Below are 26,653 nucleotides of genomic sequence, written 5' to 3' on the forward strand. Positions count from 1 at the left end.
AGTAGCTAAAAGAATTTGCAAGTTTCCAGTTTATTGTCTTAACATCTTCTCGAGGAGCATTCATTGCAGCACTGGCTGTTTCATTGCTTCTGTAGTTAAGATCCTCTCTTCTTACAACAGAAAATGATCCTACATGTCTCCAGCAGTTAATGAATTTCCCTGAGAATTTCTACTTGAAGAAAGTTATAGACAAGGCATAGTAATTCCAAGCTCTAACACTGGAAGCTAATGCCTGTTCATCTCTTTCCTTCAGTATTTCTTGTGTAGTGAAGCCCACATTTGCCAGAGGTTGCAGTCTTTCTTCTGGTTCAGCTTCCCCTAGAACTCTTCTTAACTCTTTACCGGATAGTTACTGGAATGAGATATGGAGAGTACTCAACCACACCCAAAATCCCTCTAATGGCAGCCACAATGACCACTTTCTCTATGGAGAAAAAAAAAGGGTTCTTTAGGTAAAGATAGACCAAGTCTGCGAGAGCAGAATCAACACCTTCTTCAATTAAGAGTCAGAAAGGAAACAAGATTTATCGATTCTCTGTTAGGAGAAGGCTATTAGCAAATTTGACTAGGGAACTTGGTGAGTCAGAGGCAGAGGATTAGAAATTGACTTCCAATGCAGTTTCCACCAGTAAAAATCCTCTCTCAATTGATTTGGAAAAAGGATTTCGGGGTGGTCCAAGTGTACAAACTGGTGATCAATGGAAGAGTTACAACGAGGATCCAGGGATTGCCGAGGAGATGACAACGATCTTCTCTGAGTTACTGGGTCCTCCTGATTTTGCGACTGTGGCACTGCAGAATCCAGTGTTGCCAATAGTGCCGCTGCTGCACCCAAAACTGATTATTCAGAATCAATTGGACCAACTTTATGATATTGGATCCACCTTCAGAGCCAAATTTATCCCACAGTCAGTCTCACAGGTTTTGGGAAAGGCTGTTCAGGGAGACGAGTTCATATTGCAAATTAGATGTTGGATTTGTGTGCTCACGTTCCAGAATACTATGGATATGCTCAATCATCTCCATCTAGAGCATACAATTGATAGGAATGGAGAATTTCCTTGGGAGGTTGATACGTATCTGAAACCATTCATGTCTGAGGATGCATTTTTGCATAGTTTTGGCGGGGACGAAGATGGCCAAGATGAATGTACCCCATCAGTTCACAGAGTGGAACTCCTGAGAGAAGTGGACAATGTCAAAGACTTTGTTGGGATTTACTTGGAGGATGAGAATGTTCTTGATGCTGTTTTATATGAACTTGATTATGTTCATGGGACCTTCAAGAAGGTACATGTCTAAGTTCATGAATTTCCAATTGCTGGTAACAAGGGCCAAAATGTTATTTCAGGAAGTGGCATGTCGGGGGTTAGCTTGAAAGATTTCCTACATGGGAATAGAAGGATAAAAGTTTGAAGGTTTCTTTTGCAAATGTGGCTGCCAGAGAATTCAAGATAGTACACGAGAATTATTTTGGTGTATACAGTTCTTTTGGAATTCATAGAGAGATGATCAGTGACAAGGTGAGGACAGATTCTTATAGGGCAGCTATTCTGAATAATCCTTCTCTCATGAGCCATGCCACAGTTCTGGATGTTGTTTGTGCTACTGGAATTCTGAGTTTATTTGCACCTCAAGCTGGGGCCATTCTCTGTGATTTTGCAACTAGGTTTGTTGCTGGAATTGGGAGAGGTGGAACTAGCGTCCAAACCTTTGATCTGGAGACATGGGAGTCTAGTAATGTCGACTTCACCTCTAGCTTTGAGTTGGAGCCGAAGATTGATGGTTCAGGGGAGTGTTGCGGAATTTTGTTATGGTTTGAGACTGCCTTCACAAGCAGATTCTATAACGAAATGCCAGTTGTCCTATCCACTTCCCCATACAATATTGACTTTCAGGGAGCCGATTGACATCTCTTCTGCAAGGCTCATTGTCGATAAAGTTGGGACAAAATCTAGAGGGAATCCTCTAGTTTTGGGTGTCCAGAGGGCGACCATTGCTATCGCGGATATTACTTGGACACAGGTGGAGACGTTGGCATACAGACCTTACTTTCGAGCTTGAGGACAAACTCGTTCTTCCAGGGGGGTGTAATGTTATTCACACAATAACATTATTATTTTTATTGTTTTTCTTTAATTTACTTTATTTATTTCAGTTTTAGGCCACAAGGGTAATTTTGAAATATTTCTTTTATAGGGGGATTTTTGTAATATTTTATATTAAACCCTATCAGGGACCCTATTTAAGGGGTAAGAGCAATGAGAAAGGGACACATTGATTTAGGTTAATTTTAGCTTAAACAGGCTTGGAGCTCTCCTTACGAGTTCTAGGGTTTTCAAGCTTCCCTTTAGATTGATCTTCGTTTTCTCTTCCTCCATACGAATCCCTACGAATTCTTGTGTTAGATCAGGGACCGTAACAGCGAGACACGTAGGTAGGCCGATGAGGTGGAGGTGATGGCGAAAGATGCAGCGTCAGTCAGTAACATAATTGATGGGACATCCGATGTTGACTGAATGGCGGGAGCTTCTAAAATCGGGTCCGTAATACAAGCATGACATAGGGAGAAAGAACGGGAATTTTTGGAAAAAAAGAGAAAAAAGATAATAGGGGCCTAAATTGCTAGAGATAATTCATCAGAAAATGATGACATTATCTCTCTGGGTTGACCAAGTCAATTCACAAAAGTTGCTCGGATACCATGTTGAATTTATTGAAAAGAGAAAGACTTCATTGACTTGATCTAATATAAGTACATGAAGCCCTATTTATAATAGAGGCAAGTAGTAGTATCCAATCACAATTAAACTACCCTTGTCTCAATTACACCCAAACTCTAACACTTAAAGATAAGTGTCCTTGCATACTTAAATAACTCAAAAAAAAAAAAAAGACTAACATAACTAAAACACCTTTCAACTAAGATTCTTATGTGAGACCTCCTTCAGTGAGACTCCTGTAAAACTCTTCCATATTAATTCTGGACTCTCGGATCATCTCTAAAGTTGATGTTACGGAGGATCTCATGCCAACAATGTCTTCCACTTCTTCTCCCTCTCCCTCTCCCTCTCCCACATTCGCCTCTAATCTCCAAACGGCCGCCTCCACCCGCGCAACCCCCCCCCCCCCCCCCCCCCCCCCCCCCGTCGCTTCCTGGCCTCCTGCCCCAACCATTTGGATGAATTACTGGTCGTCGTCATCGGAGTTCCAGGTGCAGCTTGCCATGGCAATCAATGCTTCCAATTTGGACTTTCGGGACGATCCAAACTCCGATCATATCCGAGCTACCACTCTATTGAGCCTGGGGTGCCGGAATTCGGGTGGCAAAGGGAGGACACCTCAGAACTTATGTCGAGGTAATATTGGGCGAGTTATTGATTGCAATTTTTTTTGGAAAAATAAGGGTTTCTTTGGAAGTTTGTAATTGGAATTGTGTTTGTTCTCTGTGGGTATTAGGGTTTTGGTTGTACACACTTTACTTGGAATCTAGTGGGATTGTCGATTTTGGCTTGTGTGAGCGATCGAAGTCATGCATCTCGAAGGCTCTGATCCACACTTAATGTGGTGGCACTTTGTGGTATCCCATACATTTTTAGGCAATGCCTTCCAATAGAATGTGAACCTATTGTGGATATACAAATTTAAGTTATAATCATCTTTATAGGGCATTGTTTGAAGAGATTATAATTATCTACCAATGTAGAACTAGTAGCTTCAACTTTAAAGTTATTGAAGGGATTTTTCAGTCTTATGACGAAAAACTATTCACGAAATAATAAATCACATTTTAGACTACTTATATGAAAACATAATAGAATTCTTTCAAAATATCCAAAATGCAAACATAAAATTGTATTCGAAACATGTCATCTTGAAGTATATTGAAGACACTAGAATGTGAAGTTGGAGTTGAATATGAGTTGAAATTTTGCTACAAAAAAAATTATGTGAGTTGTAGGAAAGACTTTAGAAGACATCAAACTTATCTGATACAAGTCTTTAATGAAATGGAAGAGGATGAAATCTTCATATTTTGGATAAGGCTATGATATTGATGATGATTCAGAAAGAAAATTTTCAATCTGTCATACTTAGTGAATAGTGAAATCTGGTTTCATATTCATACATTTTGTTAAAATTTGTTTGCTATACATTCTAGGATTTTTACTTGTTCTACTTAAACTTTGAGTATCTTTGATCTTGTTGTGTTCATATTGGCCTCACCAAGACTACAATGTGCTTGATTATGATGAGAAGGTCGCAGATGTTTTTTATGACATATATGGACTCTCTACTAATATTACGGGCCAGGGAAAGAAGCCTACACTTTGTAGAGGTTCAATGGAAACATGGATATCTTGGCTCAATCAAGCAATTGATCCTGCTCTTGAAGAGTTGTTGCAAGTTGCACACTGCATCCAACTGGATTGCCTTGTTACCCAAGTTAGTATTCTAGTGCAGAGGATTGTTAACTTAGTTACATAGCATATGGATGGGCTTGTAAGGGATGCCAATGATGTGCTGGCGAGGCCGATGGAAAGAACTATTGACTTGCAGACTTCACTTCATACAAGTGTGTTGCCTATTGGGTGCTTAAATATTGGTCTTTCACGTCATCGTGCTCTTCTTTTCAAGGTAAGCCATATGTTTTCATCTAAAAAGGCCTTGTGAGAGGTATTTATTAGTTCTTTGTGTTGAATTTGAGATCCCATGAGCAATACCTTGATCAAGGGGAGAGAAAGAAAAAAAGGAAAAAGAGAAAAGATTTTGGGTAGAGATAGAAAAGAAGGAAAATAAGAGAGAGTAGAGAGAGAACACTTCACATGAGAGAGAACAAAAGAAATAAGAAACTTTCTTGATGAATTCCGAGTTACAATCACCTCTATATAGAGTCGAGGAGGTGATAGAGTGCATGTACAAGTAATTTTAGGACTCCTAATTAAATTTCAACTAGAACTCTCTAAGATAAGTCTATCATGATAAGATTACATTATCTATTTAAGAGACTACTTTAACTCAACTTCTAACTCTTCTTTAATCACGTGAAACAAGATAGAAACCACCTCATGATCTTATCTTTGTGGGTCCCACATGATCTTCCAGCTCATGTTGACAGAGATACCAGCACATGGTATCTTTGAGGGTCCCACTTGATTTTCAATTGTTCTATTTAATTCCAGCAGATGTTCATTATCTCCTAGCTAGAGCCACTTTGTATGAGGACCCTTGTTGACACCTCTTGAGCTCATGATGGGTCCCACCAACTTGTGTAGCCATGGTGGGTCCCACATTGTAACACTCCCCCTCAAGCTGGGGGTGAGAAAACATCGTAGATACCCAGCTTGCTGCAAATGGTTAATAAAATTTTGTGAGGGACTAGTTTTGTGAGAATGTCTGCAACCTGGTTCTGTGAAGATACATTCTAGAGAGATAAAATACAGGAAGTGAATTTTTCTCTTATGAAGTGGCAGTCTATTTTTATATGCTTTGATCTTTCATGGAAGACTGGATTTGATGTGATGTGAATTGCAGCGTGATTATCACACTATAGATTCATAGGAGCTTCTTTGTAAAAACCCAGTTCAGTTAGGAGAGATTTGATTCGTAGGAGTTCACTCATTGTGTGTGCCATCACTCTGTACTCTGCTTTTGCACTAGACCTTGCAACTACATTCTATTTCTTGCTCCTCCGTGTAACCAAGTTTCCTCCAACCATCGTACAAAATATTGAAGTAAATTTTCTGTCATCCAGGGATCCGGCCCAATCTGCATTTGAGAATCCTTCGATGTTGAAGTGTCCACGATTTTTATAGAGGAGCCCTCTTCCTAGTGCTCCTTTCAGATATTGTAATATCCGTTCTAGTGCTTTCCAATGACTGAGTTGTGGTTTGTGCATATATTCACTTACCACACTGACTATAGATGAAATATCTGGCTTCTTTATGTAAAGATAAACAAGTCTTCCCACCAATCTTTGATATTTTTCGACATCTACTTCTTCTCCAGTACCTGCACATAATTTTGTATTCGAGTCCATAGGAGTTTCTGCTGGTCTACATCCTAGCATTCCGGTCTCCTCCAGTAGGTCAAGGACATACTTCTTTTGAGATAATATAATTTCATGTTTGGATTGTAGTACTTCAATACCCAAAAAATATTTGAGCAGTTTGAGATCCTTTGTCTTGAATTCAGTACATATCCTTTCTTTTGTCTTTTGGATGCCCTCGGGATCACTGCCAGTTATAATAATGTCATCAACTTATATGGCTAGAATTACCTTGCCCTTCGGGGTGTCTTTAATAAAGACAGAGTGATCTCCAGAGCATCTATGAAATCCAGCCCGTATAAGTGTTTGGCAAAATCATGCACGAAGCTACTGTTTGAGACCATAAACAGATTTTCGTAGTCGACATATGGACTCCCCCTCAACCACATACCCAAGTGGTTGCTGCATATAAATGTCCTCCTTTATATCCCCATTCAGAAAAGCATTTTTTACATCAAGTTGATAGACCTGCCAGGAAGAGTTAGCTGCCAAAGATAATAACAAACGTACCAAGTTTAATTTAGCCACTAGAGAGAAGGTTTCTTCAAAATCAATGCCATAACATTGAGTATAGATTTTAGCAACAAGGTGAGCTTTCAATAGAGCCAAGGACCCATCCGGATTGTGTTTCACCGTAAATACCCATTTGCAACCGACGGGTTTTTTTTTTAAGGAAGGGGGACTAGAGCCCATGTTTGATTTTCATAAAGAGCCTGCGTTTCTTCATCCATAGCCACCTTCCACCCTGGATGTTTGAGAGCCTCCTGATAGGACTGTGGTACACATACAAAAGAAATAGCCGATAAAAATTGACAACAAATAGGGGATAGACGATGATGAGACACAAAGTTTGTTATGGAACGAGAAGTAGAAGGCATGGTGCATGGTTTGGACTCTTTCCTAACAGCAATAGGATGAGCATCATATTCTGGGCAAAAAATAATTGGAGAATATGGACTTATCTCAGTAGGATCCGACAACTCAACAGGTGTGGTGTTAGTCAGTGTTTCTCAGGGATGAGTAGTTTGTGCAGCACGGGGCACAACCGGTCGAGGAGAACCTGCTACGGAAGATAAACCTGGAGGAGCATTATCAGGATAATATGGAAAGTCTTCAAAAAATGTGACATCCCGAGATACAAGTAAACGCTGAAGAGAGGGATTATAGCAAACATTACCCTTTTGTGTGCGAGAGTATCCTAAGAAGATACACTTCACAAATTTGGGATCAAGTTTACTATATTTTGGGGAGGAAATATGGAAAAAACATTGACAGCCGAAGACTCTCAAATGCAATGAAAAAGGATCATCATCAGGTAATAATAGAGAGTAGGGAGATTTTTTACCAAGAACGAAAGACGGTAACCGGTTTATAAAAAAACATGCGGCAAGAAGTGCATGCGGCCATTAAAAATATGGAACTTTCATGGCATATAGTAAACCACATGCTACCTCAAGAATATGGCGGTTCTTTCATTCGGCTACACCATTTTTTTTAGGGGTTTAGACACATGATGTCTAATTAATAATGCCATTTTATTGACAAAACGAGTTAAGATATTTTGATGTGTATTCTTTGACATTATCCCAACCGAAGGACTTTAATTTTCTTCCCAAAATGAGTGAGTACCATTGCATGAAAAGATTTAAATATCAATGGTATTTCAGAATGCTCTTTAAACAAAAATAACCAAGTGGTACAAGTGAAGTCATCAATGAATGTAATAAAATATTTCACATGAGAAATGTTGGAGACACTCAAGGGTCCCATACATCAGTATAATTTAATGAAAAAGGAGAGACACTTTTAATTTTTAGACAAGGTGAGTATGTAGACCTCTGATGTTTACTCATTTGACATGCTTCACAATGAAGGTCCGACCGTGCTTTAGGAAAAAAATGATGAAGAGATTGGGTGGACGGATGTCCCAACGGTTGTGCCATAACCTGGTTGCAATGTCATAGGTGGATGCAGTATTTATTTTTGGCACATCCAGGTAATAGAGCCCCTCTTGTTCAAGGCCTCCACCAATCACCCACTTCGGTGTAAGATTCGGAAACACACATGAAGTGGGTGAGAAAGTGGAGGGCAATTAAAATGTTTGGTGAGATGACTAACCAATAAAAGATTCAAAGGGAAAGTAGGAACGAAAAGGATATCAATGAGCGGAAGTGATGGTATAACAGAAGTGGATCCTATCCCTTGAACTATAGTTTGTGAGCCATCAGCAATGGTAATAAATTTATGTGAAAGACATGGAGAGAATGAGTATAATAGATGTCTCTTACCTGTAAGATGTTCGGAGGCTCCTGAGTCAATTATCCAGAATGAAGAGGAGGCAGAAAACATACCTGAAATGGTGGTGGCAGCGGTTGGTGAAGTAGTACTTGGGGAGGACCCCATTATGGTCTTCATTTTCTAGAATAGTTCATAGTCTTCATTAGTAAAAGTATGTTTTGGAGTTGTTCTGGTAGACTGCTCTACTTTTGTATCACTCACTAAGGCTTTGTTGGCCTTATTCTTATTAGCTTTATAACATCTTTCGTGACAGTGCCCCAATCTACCACATATAGAGCATTCTTTCAGGTGAAAGCATGTATCTCTAGTGTGGCCATATCCCCTACAATGGGTGCATTCCTTCCCATCTGTTCGGTCAAAACCACTCCTTCCACCTCTTCCTCTTCCTCCTCTATGAAATCAGCCTCAGCCTCGGCCTTGGTCAGATGGTGTTCCCCTATGTCCAACGTACATAGCGGATGGTATTTCGGTAGTAGAGGAAGAAACATCTAGAATACAGAGAACTATAGCATATACATCATCAAAAGTGGGAACTGCGGAAGAGAAAAGAAGGTGAGTCTTAGCAACTTCAAGATGCGTTTTAATGTTAGCAAGGCATATGGCAGTTATCAAGGCCTCTTTCTATTTATCTTGAACAAAGATATCTACAAAAGTTTGGCAGGGAAAGTTTCCATTCTTGAATAAAGCCTCGAAAGCGAGCCAAATATTCATGTATATTGTCTCCTTGTTTGGTGGTAAGCATCCGTTGTAAAATATCATATGACCTTTGTAACTTATCGGAGCTTGAATACAACTTGGCACATGTCTCCCAAATTTGTTTAGCTGTCTCTAAATGAATGACATTATTGGAGACACGTTCTTCCATTCTTTTGATAAGCCAACTAATAACCAATGTATTCTCTTTTAACCATTTGGTATAGAATATATCATCTTCATCAATTTGTGGTCCACGATTGGTGAGATGACCAACTAGATCCTTTGTGATAAGAAACCGATGAACCGATGTTGACTAGTTCAAAAAATTTGATACCACCCGTAAGGGTATAGTGGTGATTTTGAGTTTGTCACTCTTGTGACTCATATTATCTTCATCCATAGTAGACAAATCAAGTAAAATAGTTCTCCAATCAAGTAATCAAAATATGACCACGTGGAAGGCTTTAACCAACTCGATTAATGTAGATGCTTAGCATAAATGCTATGTAATTAATTTTAATGGATAATGACTCATATAAGGCTCAACATCATCCTTCTTTATACGGGAATCTTGTTCCCACATAAAACAATTGTGCAAACCGATAAAAATGGCCTTGATAATCTCTTTTAATCAAAGATAATCCAAGATGCATACATTCTTATAATTTTATAAGATGAAAACATTCAAAATGACATCTCTAAACCACCTCTTAATAATGAAAACCAGTAGCATAAAATTAATAATATCAGAAATAAATACTTATCTCTTGAGCTTCAATCTTGCTTCATAAGGAGCCTTCTATGAGCAGCTTTTAATCATATCTTCATAGAGCATAATGGGGATCCTAAATTGGTAGCTCTGATACCATGTTGAATTTATGACCCCATGAGCAATATCTCGAGCAAGGGAGAGAGAGAAAAAAGAAAAAAGAGAAGATCTCTCGGGTAGAGAGAGAAGAGAAGGAAACTAAGAGAGAGTAGACAGAGAACATTTCACATGAGAGAGAAGAAAAAAATAAGAAACTTGCTTGGTGAATTCTGAATTACAATCACCTCTATTTATAGTTGAGGAGGTGATAGAGTCCATTTAAAAGTAATTTTAGGACTCCTAATTATATTCCAACTAGAACTCTCCAAGATAAGCCTATCATGATAAGATTACATTATCTATTTAAGAGACTACTTTAACTCAACTTTTAACTCATCTTTAATCATGTGAAACAAGATAAAAACCACTTCATGATCTTATCTTTGTGGGTCCCACATGATCTTCCAGCTCATGTTGATAGAGATACCAACTCGTAGTATCTTTGTGGGTCCCACTTGATCTTCAAATCTTCTATTTAATTCCAACACATGTTCCTTATCTCTTAGCTAGAGCCACTTTGTATGAGGACTCTTGTTGACACCTCTCTAGCTCATGGTGGGTCCCACCAACTTATGTAGCCATGGTGGGTCCCACATTGTAACACTTTGTTTTGCTTAGATATTTTTGCTACCTTATCCAAGTAGCAAGCTAGTTATTTAGCATGAAGCTTACTTTTTGTCCAGATGGAATGTGAAATAATTTTAGTATTTTATTATTTGAGAAAATTGAAATGATTTTTAAAGTAGAATGGGAAAAAGTTGCTTAATCTTGAGGATGATGAATGTATCAAGAATATCAGGTTGAAATACTTAAGTTATTTGTTTTACTCCTTGAGTGCTGGTTATGGCATATCACATTGGTCTTCCTGGTAGGCTGGTTAAAAGAAGTCACTACATTGGGATTGATGACAATGCAATCAACATTATTGAAAAATATGTCATTTGGGGAGAAAATAGAAGAGAAAAAAGAGATTTGGAAGAGGAACAACTTTTTTGCCTTGGAATTTGAGCCAGAAAGGCCCATCCAACTTCCATATAATTGGGGTTTCAGTGAATTTTTATAAAAGGACAAAAATGCCCCTCAATACTCAAAATTACATATATTCTAAAATAAGCGTCTAAATTGAATGAAAATATAACTAGAAATAAATAAGACATTCTCTATCTAATAGCCATACTATTAGAGAAAAAATTAATGTGAAAAATATGTAAAATGACAAAAATACCCATGGACTTGTACTTTAACACTCCCCTTGAAGTAGGAGAGTAGATATAAATGTTACGGTCCCGGGTCATGGATCGAGTAACACCGCGTGGGATTTGAGAGTCCAGCACTTGTACCAAGTTGCTGGACTCGATAAGGAGGGTTAAAGCTCCCTTCTTTGATTGATCTTCCACACGTGATCAATTCCTCATTTGATGTATCCACTCTAGTGCTAAAGTATAGCTAGAATTGAATTAATTCACATAGAGAAAGGATTGGTAGAAATACTTTTTGTTGCTCACTGAAACCAGGGTTTCAACCCAGGTTTGATTGCTATTCATGCTAGGATTGAAGGCCTAGCTTATGTGTAGCACTTGGCTCACCTTGGTGGACATGGATGCTAGATTTCCATGATGCTTCCAAGCTAGGAAGGGATGCACCAGACCTTCACGTGGAAGAACCAGAAAACCCTTCCTTTTTCTACTCGTCAAGAGGGTTAGAATCCTTGCTGGCTGTTGACACTGAGGAGGGAAGACCCCCTCTTTGGGCTCAGAAAAGGGGCAGGAAGCTCCTCTTCCAGCTATGGATGATGGAGGATGAAGGTGGATGAAGATGGATGGCAATGGAGGGTGAAGGATACGTTGGATTTTTGGAGTAAACCCTAAACTCGAGATCAATAGGTGATCTCAGCTTGTTTACACTAGGTTATTCTAAAATCTCAAAGCTTACCTATTTCCTTCATTCTTTCCTTTAAATAGATCACGTCATGGAGTTTTAGGGTTAGGGTTAAAATAATTCTCATAATGCCCCTACATATAAAAGTAATTAGAAATAAATCCTACTTAAAACAATATAAGAAATAAATCCTACTCAAAGTATTATAAGAAATAAATCATATTGAGTGAGTTGTTGTTGCCTCCTTTGTTGTGTGACTCGGTGTGCTATTGAGTCCACAACATCTGCCTCCCCCTGGAGAAAGAGCTTGTCCTCAAGCTCAAAAGCTAGGTAGACTTGTTTGAAGATGTCCACACATTCCCATGTTGCAGCATCGGGGTCAGTGTCCGTCCACTAAATGAGAATCTCCCAATGGTCATTGGTCAGCCAAGCTCGTAACACTGCAGCAGGGGTAAGAATAACCTCGCCATTATCAAATGGTGGTAGGAATGGAGTGGATGTAGACTGCGCCCCAAAATGTGGCTTCAAAAGAGAGACATGAAACACATCATGAAGTTTGGCCATGTTCGATAATTTGAGCTGATATACGACTGGTCCCACGCGTCAAAGAATGGGAAACGGCCCAAAAAATTTGGGAGAGAGCTTATGTCGTGGAGGTCCTGCAAGAGACTACTGACGGTAGGGTTGGAGCCATAGCCACACGTAATCCCCAACCTCGATAGAGACCTCACGGTGACCTTTGTCGTAGACATCCTTCATCCGAACTTGGGCTCGTCGTAGCCATTCTGTGATATTCTGTAGCAGTAAATCCCTGTCCATGAGTCTCTGATCAATCGTGTCCATGCAGGTGGACCCTGGGTTGTATGAGAAAAGGCGAGGTGGATCCCGACCATATATAACCCGAAAAGGAGTGGATTGCAAGGTAGAGTGGAATGAAGTGTTGTAACAGTATTCGGCACACGTAAGCCATTGAACCCATTGCTGCGAATGATCACCCATTAAGCACCGTAGATAGATCTCGATGGTGTGGTTCACCACCTCTGTCTGCCCGTCTATCTGCGGATGATAGGCGGAGGAGAACTTAAATTTAGTCCCACTCAAGCGAAAAAGTTTCCGCCAAAAGGTGCTTGTGAAAGCTGCATCTCTGTCACTCACAATGGATTCTGGAATGCCATGTAAGCAGATTATCTGCTTTAGGAAATTCTGAGCAACCCTTGTTGCTGTATAAGGATTAGCTAGCAGTATAAAATCTTCGTACTTGGAGAATCTATCAACCACCACAAAAAGTATGGATTTTTCAGAGGACAGGGGTAGACCTTCCACAAAATCCATCGAAATGTTGGCCCAAACCTGTGTAGGAAGGGCCAGAGGCTAGAGAAATCCAGCTGGACTCAAGTGCTCGGCTTTGTTGCCCTGGCAGACCTGATAGTAGCTCACATAAGTTGCAATAGAGGGCTTCATGGTGTTAGGACCCTCACAAGCCATGGATCTTGCTTAACGTTGAGATAGAATGATGGAATGGTGAAGATAGATTTTCGGAAAGGAATTGGGGAAAAATAGGAGAGAGCTTGAAGGAGCTCTCAACCTATTTATCTAATTTAATCTAAGCTAGAGTAGACTCAATTGCTACCTTTCATTACCCTAGTCGTCCCCTTAAATAGGGTTGAGGACGCCCAAAACACTTTAGACCCCTTGGGTCAATGGTTCAAACCAATAAATGCTAAACCAACCCAAACCAAAGTCAATTACATGGAAATTGAAAATCACATTAATTAATTCCTATGTCTGCTGGTAACTCGTGATGCTATAGAGTCCATAACATCACCCCCTCCTCAAAAAAGAGTTTTTCCTCAAGCTCGAAGGAAGGATATAGGAGTCGAAATGCTGATAACGGCTCCCGTGTGGTGTCACTGGGCTCGACATCTGCCCACTGGACGAGAATTTTCCAATCGCCTTGAATGTAGCATGCTTTTTAAAACCTGAACTGGTGTAGAAAGGACTCTGCCCTCATGTAGTGGCAGCAGTGGAGTGTGCAGTAGGGGTGAGTCACCCTAGAATGGTTTCAATTGGGAGATGTGAAATACACTATGTATCTTTGCCTCCGTTGGTAGCTGCATGCGGTATGCCACGGGGCCAATTTTGTCCAACACCTGAAATGGACCATAATATTTTGGAGACAACTTATGGCACTTGGATGCAGTCAGGGATGGCTGGCGGTAGTGTTGAAGCTTTAACCACACATAATCTTCAGGGAAATAAGATACCTCCCGGTGCTTCTTATCATAATAGAGCTTCATAGAGTGTTGGGCCTCCTGGAGATGAGTACGTACCTCAGTGAGCATAGTGTCTCTTTCAGCTAACGCTTTGTCCAAAGTGACAACTTTGGATGCCCCAGGTTCATATGGTAACAGACGAGGTGGATCTCTGCCATAAACTACCGTGAAAGGAGTAGTTCCCAGTGCTGAGTGGGCATGAAGAGGAACTTGAAATGACCGTGATGCGTGCAGAATGCAGTCTTCTCCACATATGCTGAGTGAACTCTTATTTGATGATAACCCAATTTCAAATCTAACTTGGTACAAATTGTCTTTAATTTTCTTCAAATTGAGTTGCCTATAGTCGACACAAAACCTCCATGATTTATCCTTTTTGCGTACTAGTAACACTGGTGAGGAGAAGGGAGACCAACTGAGCTGGATCACTCCTTGAGCGAGCATATTCATGCATTGTCTTTCTATTTCATCTTTCTGTATATGTGGGTAACGATAAGGCCGCACCATTACTAGATCAGTCCCCAACTTTAAACGAATGTGGTGATCACAGTGACGCACTGGTGGTAGACCCGTAGGGTCATTAAATAAATCTGCAAATGCTGTAAGTAAAGGAGCTAACTGACCATAACCATCGTTCTGAAGATGTAAAGTGTGAAGTGAGTTAGGGACCTATGCCACAATACCTTGTAATGTAATCTGTCCCTGTAGTGCTGTAAAGGTCATAGTCTGAGCTTGAAAGTCCCATAATATAGGGCCTAATAACTGAAGCCATTTGACCCGAGCACCAAATCAAATCCAGCCAAAGGAACGACCAGTAAGTCCGCCTGAAATGAATGTCCCTCAATGGTGAAAGGGGTGTTTGCACATAACCCCACACTTGCAATTTTAGCCCCATTGGCCACTGAAACTGAGAGACCCCTTTGCTATTGAATTTCCAATCCCAATTGTTGCATTGTTGGTTCACTGATAAAATTATGTGTGCTGCCCGAATAACCTAAAGCAAGCAACATGAGGTGGTGTAACTTGGCCTTTAAGAGCTCTGGTTCTTTCTGTACCTCTTCAACAAATTCATTTTCAGGTAGCTCTTCAGAATCTTCTTCCCAAAGTTCAATATTGAATAAACGTTTACAGGTATGTCCTGGAAGGAATTGTTCATCACAATTAAAACATAGGCCCTTGACCTTTCTTGCCTCCATTTCCTGTTTAGTCAAAAATTTACGTGGAAGAGTGTGGGGAGGCACACTTGTAGACTGGTATGCTCGGTTAGGGGCAGAGGAACCAAAATGTGGACTTGATGCAGTACCCTGTATTCTGTTGTTCCAAAATGGTTTTCAGTATAAGGATTCTTTTAGAATTCTTTGTTTGTGTTCCATAGCTCTGGCATAATTCATTGTTGAGTCCAAATCTATCGGACCAAGTAATTCAACTTCCAATCTAACCGTCTCAGTCAATCTAGCATTAAAAATCTGAACATGTAGGTGAGGAGGAACAAATTCACTGGCTCAGGCCAACCTTTCTTGGAACGTTTTTTGGTACACTTCTAAGGTGCCAGTCTGTTTAAAGTTAATCAATTCCCCCACTGGGTTGCTGCTAGTTGGAGGTCCAAACCTCATCTGGAAAACATGTTTAAAGTGTAGCCAATCCTGAGTGGAATGAACATTTCGGTAGTGATGGAACCAGATGAGCGCTTCATCGAGCAGGTGGTAGGCGGCCAGTGTCACCTTGTCCATATCCACCATTTGTTGATGATAGAAGAATTGTTCACATTTCGTGAACCAAAGTAAAGGATCTTTAGAGCCATCATATGTAGGAAAGTTAAGTTTAAAGTACCTTGGAACCGTGGTTGGTCCTTGTGCGTGAGTAGCCATGGGAACAGGTTGTTGGCGCAGTGGTGGGTTTGGAGGTGGCGTGAAATGTGGGTGATGTACTTGTTGTGGTTGAAAGTTAGTGGCTGGTGGTGGCATTGGTGATTGAATTCAGCAAGTTGGCAGATGACTATTTTGAGAGATGATTCCAGCGTGTGTTTATTATGGATGTTAGAAATTTCGGTACCTTGAAGAGTGCATCGTTGTTGAAGTTCTGAAAGTACTTGATGTATGTCCTCTGGTGTAGAGAGTCACCGAGGGTGGACCGATCTGATACCACGTTGTTAGGATCCTCACTAGCCATGGATTTTTTTCACCCTCCTCTCTTCTCTTCCTTCCATTGCCTTGCTTGACGTTGAGATAGAATGATGGAATGGTGAAGACAAAATTTTGGAAAAGGAATTTTGGAAAGGAATTGGGGAAAAACAGAAGAGAGCTTGAAGGAGCTCTTGACCCATTTATCTAATTTAATCTAAGCTAGAGTAGACTCAATTGCTACCTTTCATTACCCTAGTCGTCCCCTTAAATAGGGTTGAGGACGCCCAAAACACTTTAGACCCCTTGGGTCAATGGTTCAATGCAATAAATGCTAAACCAACCCAAACCAAAGTCAATTACATGGAAATTGAAAATCACATTAATTAATTCCTACGCATGTTGGTAACTCGTGATGCAATAGAGTCCATAACACATGGCTTTCCAGTAAAAATTAGCTCAAATTCTATCCAAGGTCTTTTGTATCCCCTCGTGTGTACTGTCATGATAGGCCGAGAGAATAGCTGAAATCAACTTGGACTCAGGTGGAAAGAAAAGCCGCTGCTTGTAATAAACAAGTGAATCTTCGATGGACCACTTCAAATTCATTGTCCTTCCAAAAACTTCTAATGCAGTTCCTGCAGTGCAGGGTTAGTGGCATCTCACCAAGTCCAGGATGAGAAATCTCAGCTGGCTGATCGAATAGATCGACTACTGATCCTCAAAACACCGTGACAAGGCGTCTGCCACCTTATTCAATCTCCCCCCACAATATTCCACCGAGAAGTCAAACCCCAACAACTTACTGATCCAGTTCTGCTGTGGCGACGTCATCAAAAGTTGTTCTAGTAGGAATTTAAGGTTATAGTGATCCGTGTGTATGAGAAAAGCCTGGCCCCAGAGATAAGACCTTCAATGTTGGACCGCCTTGGCCAACCCAATCAATTTGAGCTCATAGGGTGCCAACTTGTGATGGTGGACTGCCAACTGTTTGTTAAAATACGCAATAGGATGGCTCAGTTGCTGTAAAACGGCCCCAATGCCCACGCCTAAAGCGTCGCACTCTACCACAAACAATTCGTCAAAGTTGGGAAGTTGTAATACTGGTGCGGATGCGAGGGTAGCTTTTAGTGCCATAAATGACTTGGTGGCCTCCTCATTTCAAATAAAGGAACTTTTCTTGAGCAAACTGGTCAATGGTGCTACCACTGGGCCATAGTTTTGAATAAATTTGCGGTAGTTGCCCGCAAGACCCAAAAAACCCCGTAATGCAGAACAAGATTGTGGCTTCGGCTACTCATGAATAACTTGGATCTTCTCTGGATACACCGTAACCCCCTCATGTGAGATAATGTGTCCCAGATACCCCACATGTGAAGCTGAAAAAGAACACTTGGAATGTTTTAAATAGAGCTATTGTGCTCGTAACAAGTCGAAAATAATCCTCAAGTGTGCCAAGTGCTCCTCAACTGACTTGCTATATATAAGAATATCATCGAAAAATACAAGAACAAATTTTCGAAGATAGGGGCTATATACATTGTTCATCAAAGCTTGAAAAGTCGAGGGTGCATTGGATAACCTGAACGGCATGACGACGAACTCAAAGTGGGCATGATGCGTGCGGAACACCATCTTCTCGATATCAGAGGGGTGCATCCGGACCTGATGGTATCCCGAACGGAGGTCAAGTTTAATGAATAACCACGACCCATGTAACTCATCCAAGAGGTCATCCACTATCGGAATCGGAAACTTGTCTTTCACTGTCTGCATGTTCAACTCCCGATAATCCACGCAGAATCTCCATGTCCCATCATGTTTCTTCAATAGTAGAACGGGGAGCGACTGGGATGAATAAGACCTTGTTTCAACATCTTCTGGCACTGACGCTCTATCTCGTCCTTCTGAAAGTGTGGGTAATGGTACGGTCGCATGACCACTACCTCCGATCCTAGTTTCAGACAGATCCTGTGGTCACAGTGCCTTAGGGGAGGCAATCCCGAAGGCTCCTGGAAGAGGTCAGAGAACTCCTCAACCAGACCATATCTAGTACTGTTAGGCTATTCCTGTGTCTACAAAGTGTGCATACGGTGGGCCCTGTCCACCTGACAGCTCTGTAAGAGCACCCGAGTCCTGGCCAAATCAAAGCTCATGGTTAAAGCCGAAAAGTCCCACAGAATGGGCCCCAACGTTTGTAATCATTTAATGCCTAATACAATATCAAATCCCTCCAGGGGAATAACAAAAAATTCAGCATTAAACGAAGTAGAGCTAATGGAAAAAGTTACAGCCTTACTAATCCATAGCTAGGGACCTTCTCGCCATTGGCCACTGAGACGGTGGTTGTCGGATGACGGTGTATCTGGAGCTGGAGGTGTTGTGCGGCTGTCAAACTCAAAAAATTATGTGTACTCCCCGAGTCAACTAGTCCCACTAATTTTCGGTCGATTACATGAACTCGGACTTGCATTGTCTTCGGCGATTTCTGCCCATTAATAGAATGCAAGGATATCTCTGGTGGTTCCTCTGGATCCTCTGAATCCTCCACCTCCAGCCAAAACAATCGTTTACATTGGTGCCCCACCCGATACTGTTCATCGCAGTAATAACATAAATTTTTGGACTGCTGTTCTGCCTTCTTCGCACTCGTTAATTTTTTGATAAAGTTTGGTAGGAGATTACCAGGGCGGGGATCGGCTACCCGAGTTGTAGTCGGAGTGTGTCTGGAGGATGGTGCTACTGAAGATGCTCCCTGAGATGAATTATAGCAGCGCCCTTGCCACATGGAAGAAGTGTTCCTCTCACCCGACCAACCCAACTTACTGTAGTCGTTGTTCCATTGCTCGGGCCATATTCAATGCATGAGCTAAATCCGTAGGCATAAGGAGTTCTACCTCTAGCTGTAAATACTCATTGAGATCCGTTGTGAATAGGGAGACCTGTTGGTTAACCACTACCCTCTCACCAGCACGAGCCAACTTTTCTTGGAACAATTTTTGATATTGTTCCACCAAACTAGTTTGTCGCAATAGGACTAACTCCCCCAGGGGGTTGCTGTTGGCGGGAGGGCCAAATCTAACTGTGCATAGATTTTTAAATTCTCCCCAAGTTATCCCTGGTCTCTCTTTTTTTACTTGAGTAACCCATAGAATGGCTTCATCTGTTATATGGAAAGAGGCTAGTTGCACCTTATCCCATTCAGTAGTCCCTTGGTTCAAAAAAAAAATTTCACATCTATGGAACTAAATTAAGGGATCAATTGAACCATTGAAAGAGGGAAACTCTAACTTGGTGTACCTTGGAATTGTGCCTCCATACTGGGGTCCTTGGACAACAGTGCACCTAGGCACTGCTCCCCTCTTCTGTGATATGGTTGAGCAACCTCTCTCGCCTCTGGGCTCTGATGTCTCTCTGCCCTTAGCTCAGTTAGCATGCTGATGACTCGACTCATCTCTTCTTCCAAACCACAACCTTCCCCAACACTGGTTGTGCTGTTTCAAGGCTATCTTCTATCTTTTGTATCCTGATTTGGATTTCTTCATTGCTCAGAGTATCCCCCATGTTACCCTTCTTTGATATCACATTTTTATGGTCCCGGGTCATGGATTGAGTAACACGGCGTGGGATTTGAGAATCCAACACGTGTACGGAGTTGCTGGACTCGATAAGGAGGGTTAAAGCTCCCTTCTTTGATTGATCTTCCACACGTGATAAATTCCCCTTTTGATGTGTCCACTCTAGTGCTAAAGTATAGCTAGAATTGAATTAATTCACATAGAGAAAGGACTGGTAGAAATACCTTTTTTTTCTCACAGAAATCAGGGTTTCAACCCAGGTTTGGTTGCTGCTCGTGCTAGGATTGAAGGCCTAGCTTATGTGTAGCTCTTGGCTCATCTTGGTGGACGTGGATGCTAGATTTTCATGATGCTTCCAAGCTATGAAAGGATGCATCAGACCTTCACGTGGAAGAACCAGAAAACCCTTCCTTTTTCTACTCGTCAAGAGGGTTAGAACTCTTGCTGGCTGTTGACACTGAGAAGGAGGGAATACCCCCTCTTTGGGCTCGGAAAAGGGGCAAGAAGCTCCTCTTCTAGCTATGGATGTTGGAGGATGAAGGTGGATGAAGATGGATGACAATGGAGGGTGACGGATACATTGGATTTTTGGAGTAAACCCTAAACTCGAGATCAAGAGGTGATCTCTTCCTCCTATTGAGTGAGTTGTTGTTGCCTCCTTTGTTGTGTGACTCGGTATGCTATTGAGTCCACAACAATCAAACAATCCCAGTTTGTCACTAATGGATACATATTCACGTTTTCCTAAAGATTTGGTAAATATATATCCAAAATGGTCTGAAGACTTTACATAAGGAATTACCGCCGTCCCTTGCATAACTACATCTCTAAGTAGCGTTCAACCTCTATATGTTTCAATATCTCTTGGAATACAGGGATGTTGGCAATTAAACTGGTTGCATGGTTATCACAATTCATAACCATAGGGTCTGGTAATATAAAACCAAACTCAAGAAGCACAAACTTAATCTACTTAAGCTCACTAAGTGTATGATCCATTGCTCGATACTCGGCCATTGCACTGGACCTAGCGACAACTATCTGTTTCTTAATTTTATGGTCCTTGGGTTAACTACCTATGCCTTCCGCTCCTACCAGGCCAGTCTTTTGGGTAGTATTGGCTAGGTGCTTAACATTTGGTATCAGAGCAGGCGCTCCGTCCCAACTTCGAGTCCGCATGTGCGTAGGTGGATAGCACGCCCCTAGCGGGGCGCCATAAGGGAGTGTGGGCTCCTAACCCGGTCCTCGTTGCTTTGTTAAGGCCACCATGGTCATCAGCTCGGGAGGGCAGGGTGTACTGTTATGGTCCTTGGGTTAAGTACCTATGCCTTCCGGTCCTAACAGGCCGGTCTTTTGGGTAGTATTGGCTAGGTGTTTAACACTTAATTTTCCAGCTTAATAGGCCGCCTCCAACAAAATAATAGTAGCCTGACATAGAATGTCTATCCATCTTACACCTAGCATAATCGGTGTCAGAATACCCAAGTAAATCAACTTTCCCATTCTGTGTATACAACAAACCTTTTCCTGGTGCACCCTTCAAGTACTTCAAAATTTTGTGAGCAACTTCTAAATGGAATTTTTGAGGATTTTCCATGAATTGGCTCACAACTCCCACTACAAATGAGATATCCATCGTGGTAATTATAGAATAGATCAGTTTACTTACAAATCATCGGTATTGAATTTTATCCTTGTGTGTAGGATCCTTGGTCTTATGTAGATTATGATTAATTTGATGGGGGGTGTTTATGGGTTTAGCACCTAATAAACTATTCTCCTGTAACATATTCAATATATATTTTCTCTGAGAAAGAACAATTCCTCATTTGCTACGAACGACTTCTTCCAAGGAAGTATTTGAGAGAGCCCAAATCCTTTGTCTGAAAATGTGTGGCTAGATATTATTTAACTTCTATCATACCATCAAGATCATCACCAAATAACACAATGTCATCTGCATAGACAACCAAAACACCACCATACTAGTCTTCCTTTTAACTAGGAACATTGAATGATCGCAATGGCTCCTATAGAACCAAAATTGTTGTACCACATCACTAAAATTTTCAAACCAAGCCCGCAGACTCTGTTTATGTCCATAAATAGCCTTCTGCAGTTTACACACCTTTCTTTTCTCTCACTGATCAGCATAACTTGGAGGTTGCTCCATATACACTTCCTCATGTAGATCACCATATAGAAAGGAATTCTTCACATTGAGCTGAAAGAAAATCCAACCCTATTAACAATCACAGTTATTAAGATACGTATCGAAGTAAGTCGGGTCATAGGAGATAATGTCTCAAAGACATCAACTCCAAAAGTATGCGTAGACCCTTTCGCTACAAGCTGATCCTTGGACTGTTCAATAGAGCCATCAACATTATATTCGATCGTATAAACCCACTGACACCCCCACAATAGTTTCTCCTATAGGTTGATCACATAGAAACCATATTCCTTGAGACACCAAAGAACTCTTCTCATCATCCATAGCTTGTTTTCATTCTCAGGAGCACAATGCTTCCTGCATTGAATGAGGTACATGGGAAGTAGACAATGACATAGAAAATGACTTGAAGGATGGGGACAAAAAAATCAAGAGACACATATTTGGATATAGGATGAGAAGTACAAGATCGTTTACTTTTTTTAGACTGATAGGCAAGTCCAAATCAAAGGCAATAAGATCTGCAATCAATGAGGAAGCTGGTGGATCATGAGAGGAGAAATACATAGGGGTAACTGTTGGAGGCGCTACATGAGCGCAAGAGTGACGACTGTAAATGCAAAGAGGCAATGAAGAACATGATGAAGCTGGTACAACCAAAACTACAACAGGAACTAGATAGTTTGAAGTAGATTCTAGTGATACAGGAAGCTCAGTAGATGATGAAAAATATGGAGCATATTCAAAGAAGGTCACATCGGCTGACAAATACGTCTTCCATTGAATAGGATCTTAACATTTGTACCCTTTTGGTTGACGAGAATATTGACATACCGAGGTGACAACTTATCAACCAAAGTTCCAAACATATGAACAAAATAAGTACGTCTAAAAATATGAGGAGCCATATCAAAGAATTTACAATTGGACTTTAAAACCTGATGGGGAACTTAACCACTCAAAATAGATGAGGGCATACGATTAACCAAATAGCATGAAGCTCAAATTGTATCTCCCAAAAAAGATTTAGGAACATTCTTATGCAGTAATAGTATCCTTGTAACCTCAAGGAGATCTCTATTTTTACGTTCAACCACCCCATTTTGTTGTTGTGTATAAGGGCATAACGTTTGATGGGTAAAACCATTAAAAAAGACTAAAAATTTATGTTTAAGATATTCCAAACCATTGTTAGTATGAAGCACATGAATACAGACACCAAATTGATTTTTTATTTCATTGATGAAATTGAGGAATACATAAAATACTTTGGACTTCTCCCGTAGAAGATACACCCAAGTGAATCTACTAAAATTATCAATGAATGACTCAAAATACTTAAAACCAAATGGACTAGGAACCCGACATGGACCACATACATCAGAGTGGACTAATTCAAACAACTTGGTGCTTTGACAAGAACTAATTGGGAAAATGGAACGGCGATGCTTTCCCAACTGGAAATATTCACAATAAAATGAATATCGGTTGGCAAAGAAGGAAATGACTAACGCAATTTCGTTGGTGAGGGATGTAACAAGCGCATATGCCACAAGTAAGAAGAATCTGCAATAGTGAAAGATACAGCTCGAGAAATAGATACATCATCTAGCATGTAGAGCCCTCCCTTCTCATGTCCTGAACCAATCGTTCTATTTGTCTACAAGTCCTCAAAAACACAAGAAGTAGGATAAAAGGTTATTGAATAGTTTAAGGATTTTGTTATATGACTCATTGACAAGAGATTAACTAGAAACTTTGGTACAAATAAAACATAATCTAAGAATATTTGTGGAGTAGTGTGAAATGGACCCTCCCCCCATATGGAAGAGGTGGATTCATCAACTAAAGTAACTCGACAATATGAATGAGATTGACTAATGGACCGAAATTGGGAGGGCATACCTAACATGTGTGGACAGGCTCCTAAATCAATGATCCAAGAGGGGGAATGAGACACATTCAATGCATTCATACCTATACTTGCCATTGCGGCACTCGCTGAGGAAGAAGGAGACTCAGTAGTCTAAGAAGAAGTAGATGAGGCAATCAATTGACCTAGTCCCTATAATAACTACTGAATTTCCTCATAAGATCCAGTGTGTGAGGAGACGTCATTATCTGTGACAATAGAGTTGGCCCTAGTAGGCTTACCAAATTTTCCCGAGCATTTTTTATCCCCCTGGTCATTTTTGGCCACCACAACGGGAAGAGTAAAAGCGACTTCTTCCTCTATTATTACTTTTTAATTTTCAAGACTCCATGGATTTAGCTCATGGAGAAAAAGAGAGTGAGGGACCCATTAAGAGAAAACAAGAGGAAGAAGAGGTTATGGACTTGTGTCCTAACCCTCCCCTTAAGCTCAATTTATAGATAGACAAAACTATAATATTATAATAGTACCCCTAGAACTTAAACTAATTACATCAATGCCATCTCTATAAGATGAATCTTTATTTACCATCCTACCATCACCACATGAGCATGTGGGTCTTGAACCCATCTTCTAACACACTTGTGTTAAGTTGTAGAGCGTAATCAATGCCCTATGCTGATTTGGTATAAATCTTGTTGTTTTGTTCACGTGCATTATTTTTTCCTTCTTTCGTGATTATTTTTATTGCTCTTGTTAGTTTGTGTTACAAGGTGGGACCCACCATGATCATACGAGCTGGTGGGACTGACCTTGATCACGTGAGGTGGCATGATGAGGCATCACATGAGTTGGAAGATTTGGCAATCTTCCTTGATTTATGTAATTGATTTATATTTCCTTGATTTATGTAGATTTGGAAAATCATGATTGATGTAATTAGGGATATTAAGGATTTTATATTATCTCTAAATATGTAATGAAAATAGTATAAATAGGTCTTAGTTGAAGGTTTAATCAAGATCTCCACTTCTCAACTCGTGAAGAATCTCTCTCTAGCCTAATTTTTTTTTCTCTTTTCTCTTCTCTCCTCTCTACCCAACTCTCTCTCTCTCTCTCATCTTGGTCGAGGTTTCAATCATGGGTTCCTAAATTCAACATGGTATCAGAGCATCAAAATTAGGATCCCCATGTCAAAATAATGCTCTAAGAAGTTATAATCAAAACTACTCATAGAAGGCTCTTTGTGAAGTAAGATTGAAGTTTGTGAGATAAATTTTTCATTCTTCTTATTATTACTTCATGCTCTTGGTTTTTGGATCTTTAAAATATGGTTCAGAGATGATTTTATTGCTGTCTTCATCTTATGAAATTATTGATATTTATGCATCTCGGATTAGAAGAAGTTTACCAAGGTAATTTTGTCAGTTTGCAAGTTCTTGGCTGAAAATCGGTTTATGTTGAGATTTTCTGCATAAAATGTTATAATTTTGTGGGAAAACGACTTTTTTAATGAAGAAAATTATTCTTGAGCCTATTATGAGTGGTTTTTTATCCATTGGAGTTCAGAAATCTAATTACTTAACTTCTATGCTAAGCTTCTCCATTAATCGAGTTGTTTGAAGAACTCTACTCGATTTTGTGAATATTTGGAGATTTTTTTTAAAGCCATGAGGTGGATGATTGTTCTTGGAAAATAAAGCATCAGATATTTTGTTTTACATAAAATGAATCAAGCACAAAATAATAAAGGAAGTGGCTAGTTGACGCCAATCCATTTGAAGAAAGATTTATGTGTTTAAAGAGTTTACAATATCTTTTTGATTAGGTCTGATTTTTTTTTTTATCAATTATATCTTGCCTAATTCATGTAGAACTGAATATATACTGGTTTATCCCAAGTTGGAGCTAAATATATTTTTGGAATGATCTTGGAAAGATCTAATTCGGAATTGCTACCTTACCTTGATCTCAAGCTTATTGATTGATTTTTTCTATTCTCTACAAGGAAGACAAGAGAATTAATTATATAAATTTTTGGTCAGAAAGTTGACTGGCCTAAGAGGGTTCCCTCCTTGCCTAAATACTTGATAAGCTCGGGTTCTCCTCCCATCTACCCGAGTTAGCCTTGGCTGGCCTTAATCTCTAAGCAGCTTACTTAGGCTACTTCAAATCTGAGTACATTATTACCCTTGAATTGCCTCTTATGGCTGAAAAATACATGGGTAACAAGAATGATACCCTCAATATTACTACCATACCCTTTCAAGGGATATCAAATGTCTTGAGCTCGTCTACATCAGTTCAATGGTTCCTTATAACAAGGGATCTACTTGGTCGCCTCACCAAACTTGGGCCACCCATTGATGAAGAGGATTTTTCTTATACTAAGTGGTTAAAAATCATACTTTCATAATTAGTTGGCTCATCAAAAGCATGAAAGAACCTGTCTCCACTAATTTTATTCATCTTGACACATCCAAAAAAAATTGGGAGACAAGTGATAAGTTGTACGCTAGCTATGACAACTTACACAAGCCATATGATATTCCCAAAAGAATATTCAAAACTAAACAAGGAGAAAATGTTCATGAATATTTGGCTCATTACAGATGCCTTCTTCAAGAATGGAAGCTAGCTCAGTCTACCTCCACCAATGTCTCTGTCCAAGACAAGCAGAAGGAAGCCTAAACCATTGCCATTTACCTAGCAAACATTAAGCCATATCTCGAAGTTGCTAAAAGTCAACTCCTTAGCGTCGTTGCTATTCTCAGCTTTGATGATCTATGTGCCACATTACTCTGCATTCCAGACTCTTCTTCTCCTTCTGCTACTGATATGTGTGTA

At 40.2% G+C, this 26,653-nt stretch overlaps 1 protein-coding gene across 1 annotated transcript; it reads left to right on the forward strand.

Moving 5' to 3' along the window:
* Window positions 1-738: 738 nt before the first annotated feature.
* On the forward strand, window positions 739-1,910 carry LOC137954987 (probable protein arginine N-methyltransferase 3). Its single transcript, XM_068801877.1, has 2 exons — window positions 739-1,290; window positions 1,401-1,910. The coding sequence occupies exons 1-2, from the start codon at window positions 739-741 to the stop codon at window positions 1,908-1,910; spliced, it is 1,062 nt and encodes a 353-aa protein (XP_068657978.1).
* Window positions 1,911-26,653: the final 24,743 nt, after the last annotated feature.

This window comes from Aristolochia californica, unplaced genomic scaffold (genome assembly GCF_029961685.1).
Source record: "Aristolochia californica isolate CCGP_79_NKW_82.1479 unplaced genomic scaffold, dmAriCali1.0.hap1 SCAF_2, whole genome shotgun sequence".
Classification (NCBI taxonomy): Eukaryota; Viridiplantae; Streptophyta; class Magnoliopsida; order Piperales; family Aristolochiaceae; genus Aristolochia; species Aristolochia californica.

Bases quoted from the DNA above. Each gene is read 5' to 3' on its own strand.
- LOC137954987 (XM_068801877.1), top strand. From the start codon at position 739: ATGACAACGATCTTCTCTGAGTTACTGGGTCCTCCTGATTTTGCGACT. The intron at 1,291-1,400 runs GTACATGTCTAA...ACATGGGAATAG, and splicing joins TTCATGGGACCTTCAAGAAG to AAGGATAAAAGTTTGAAGGT.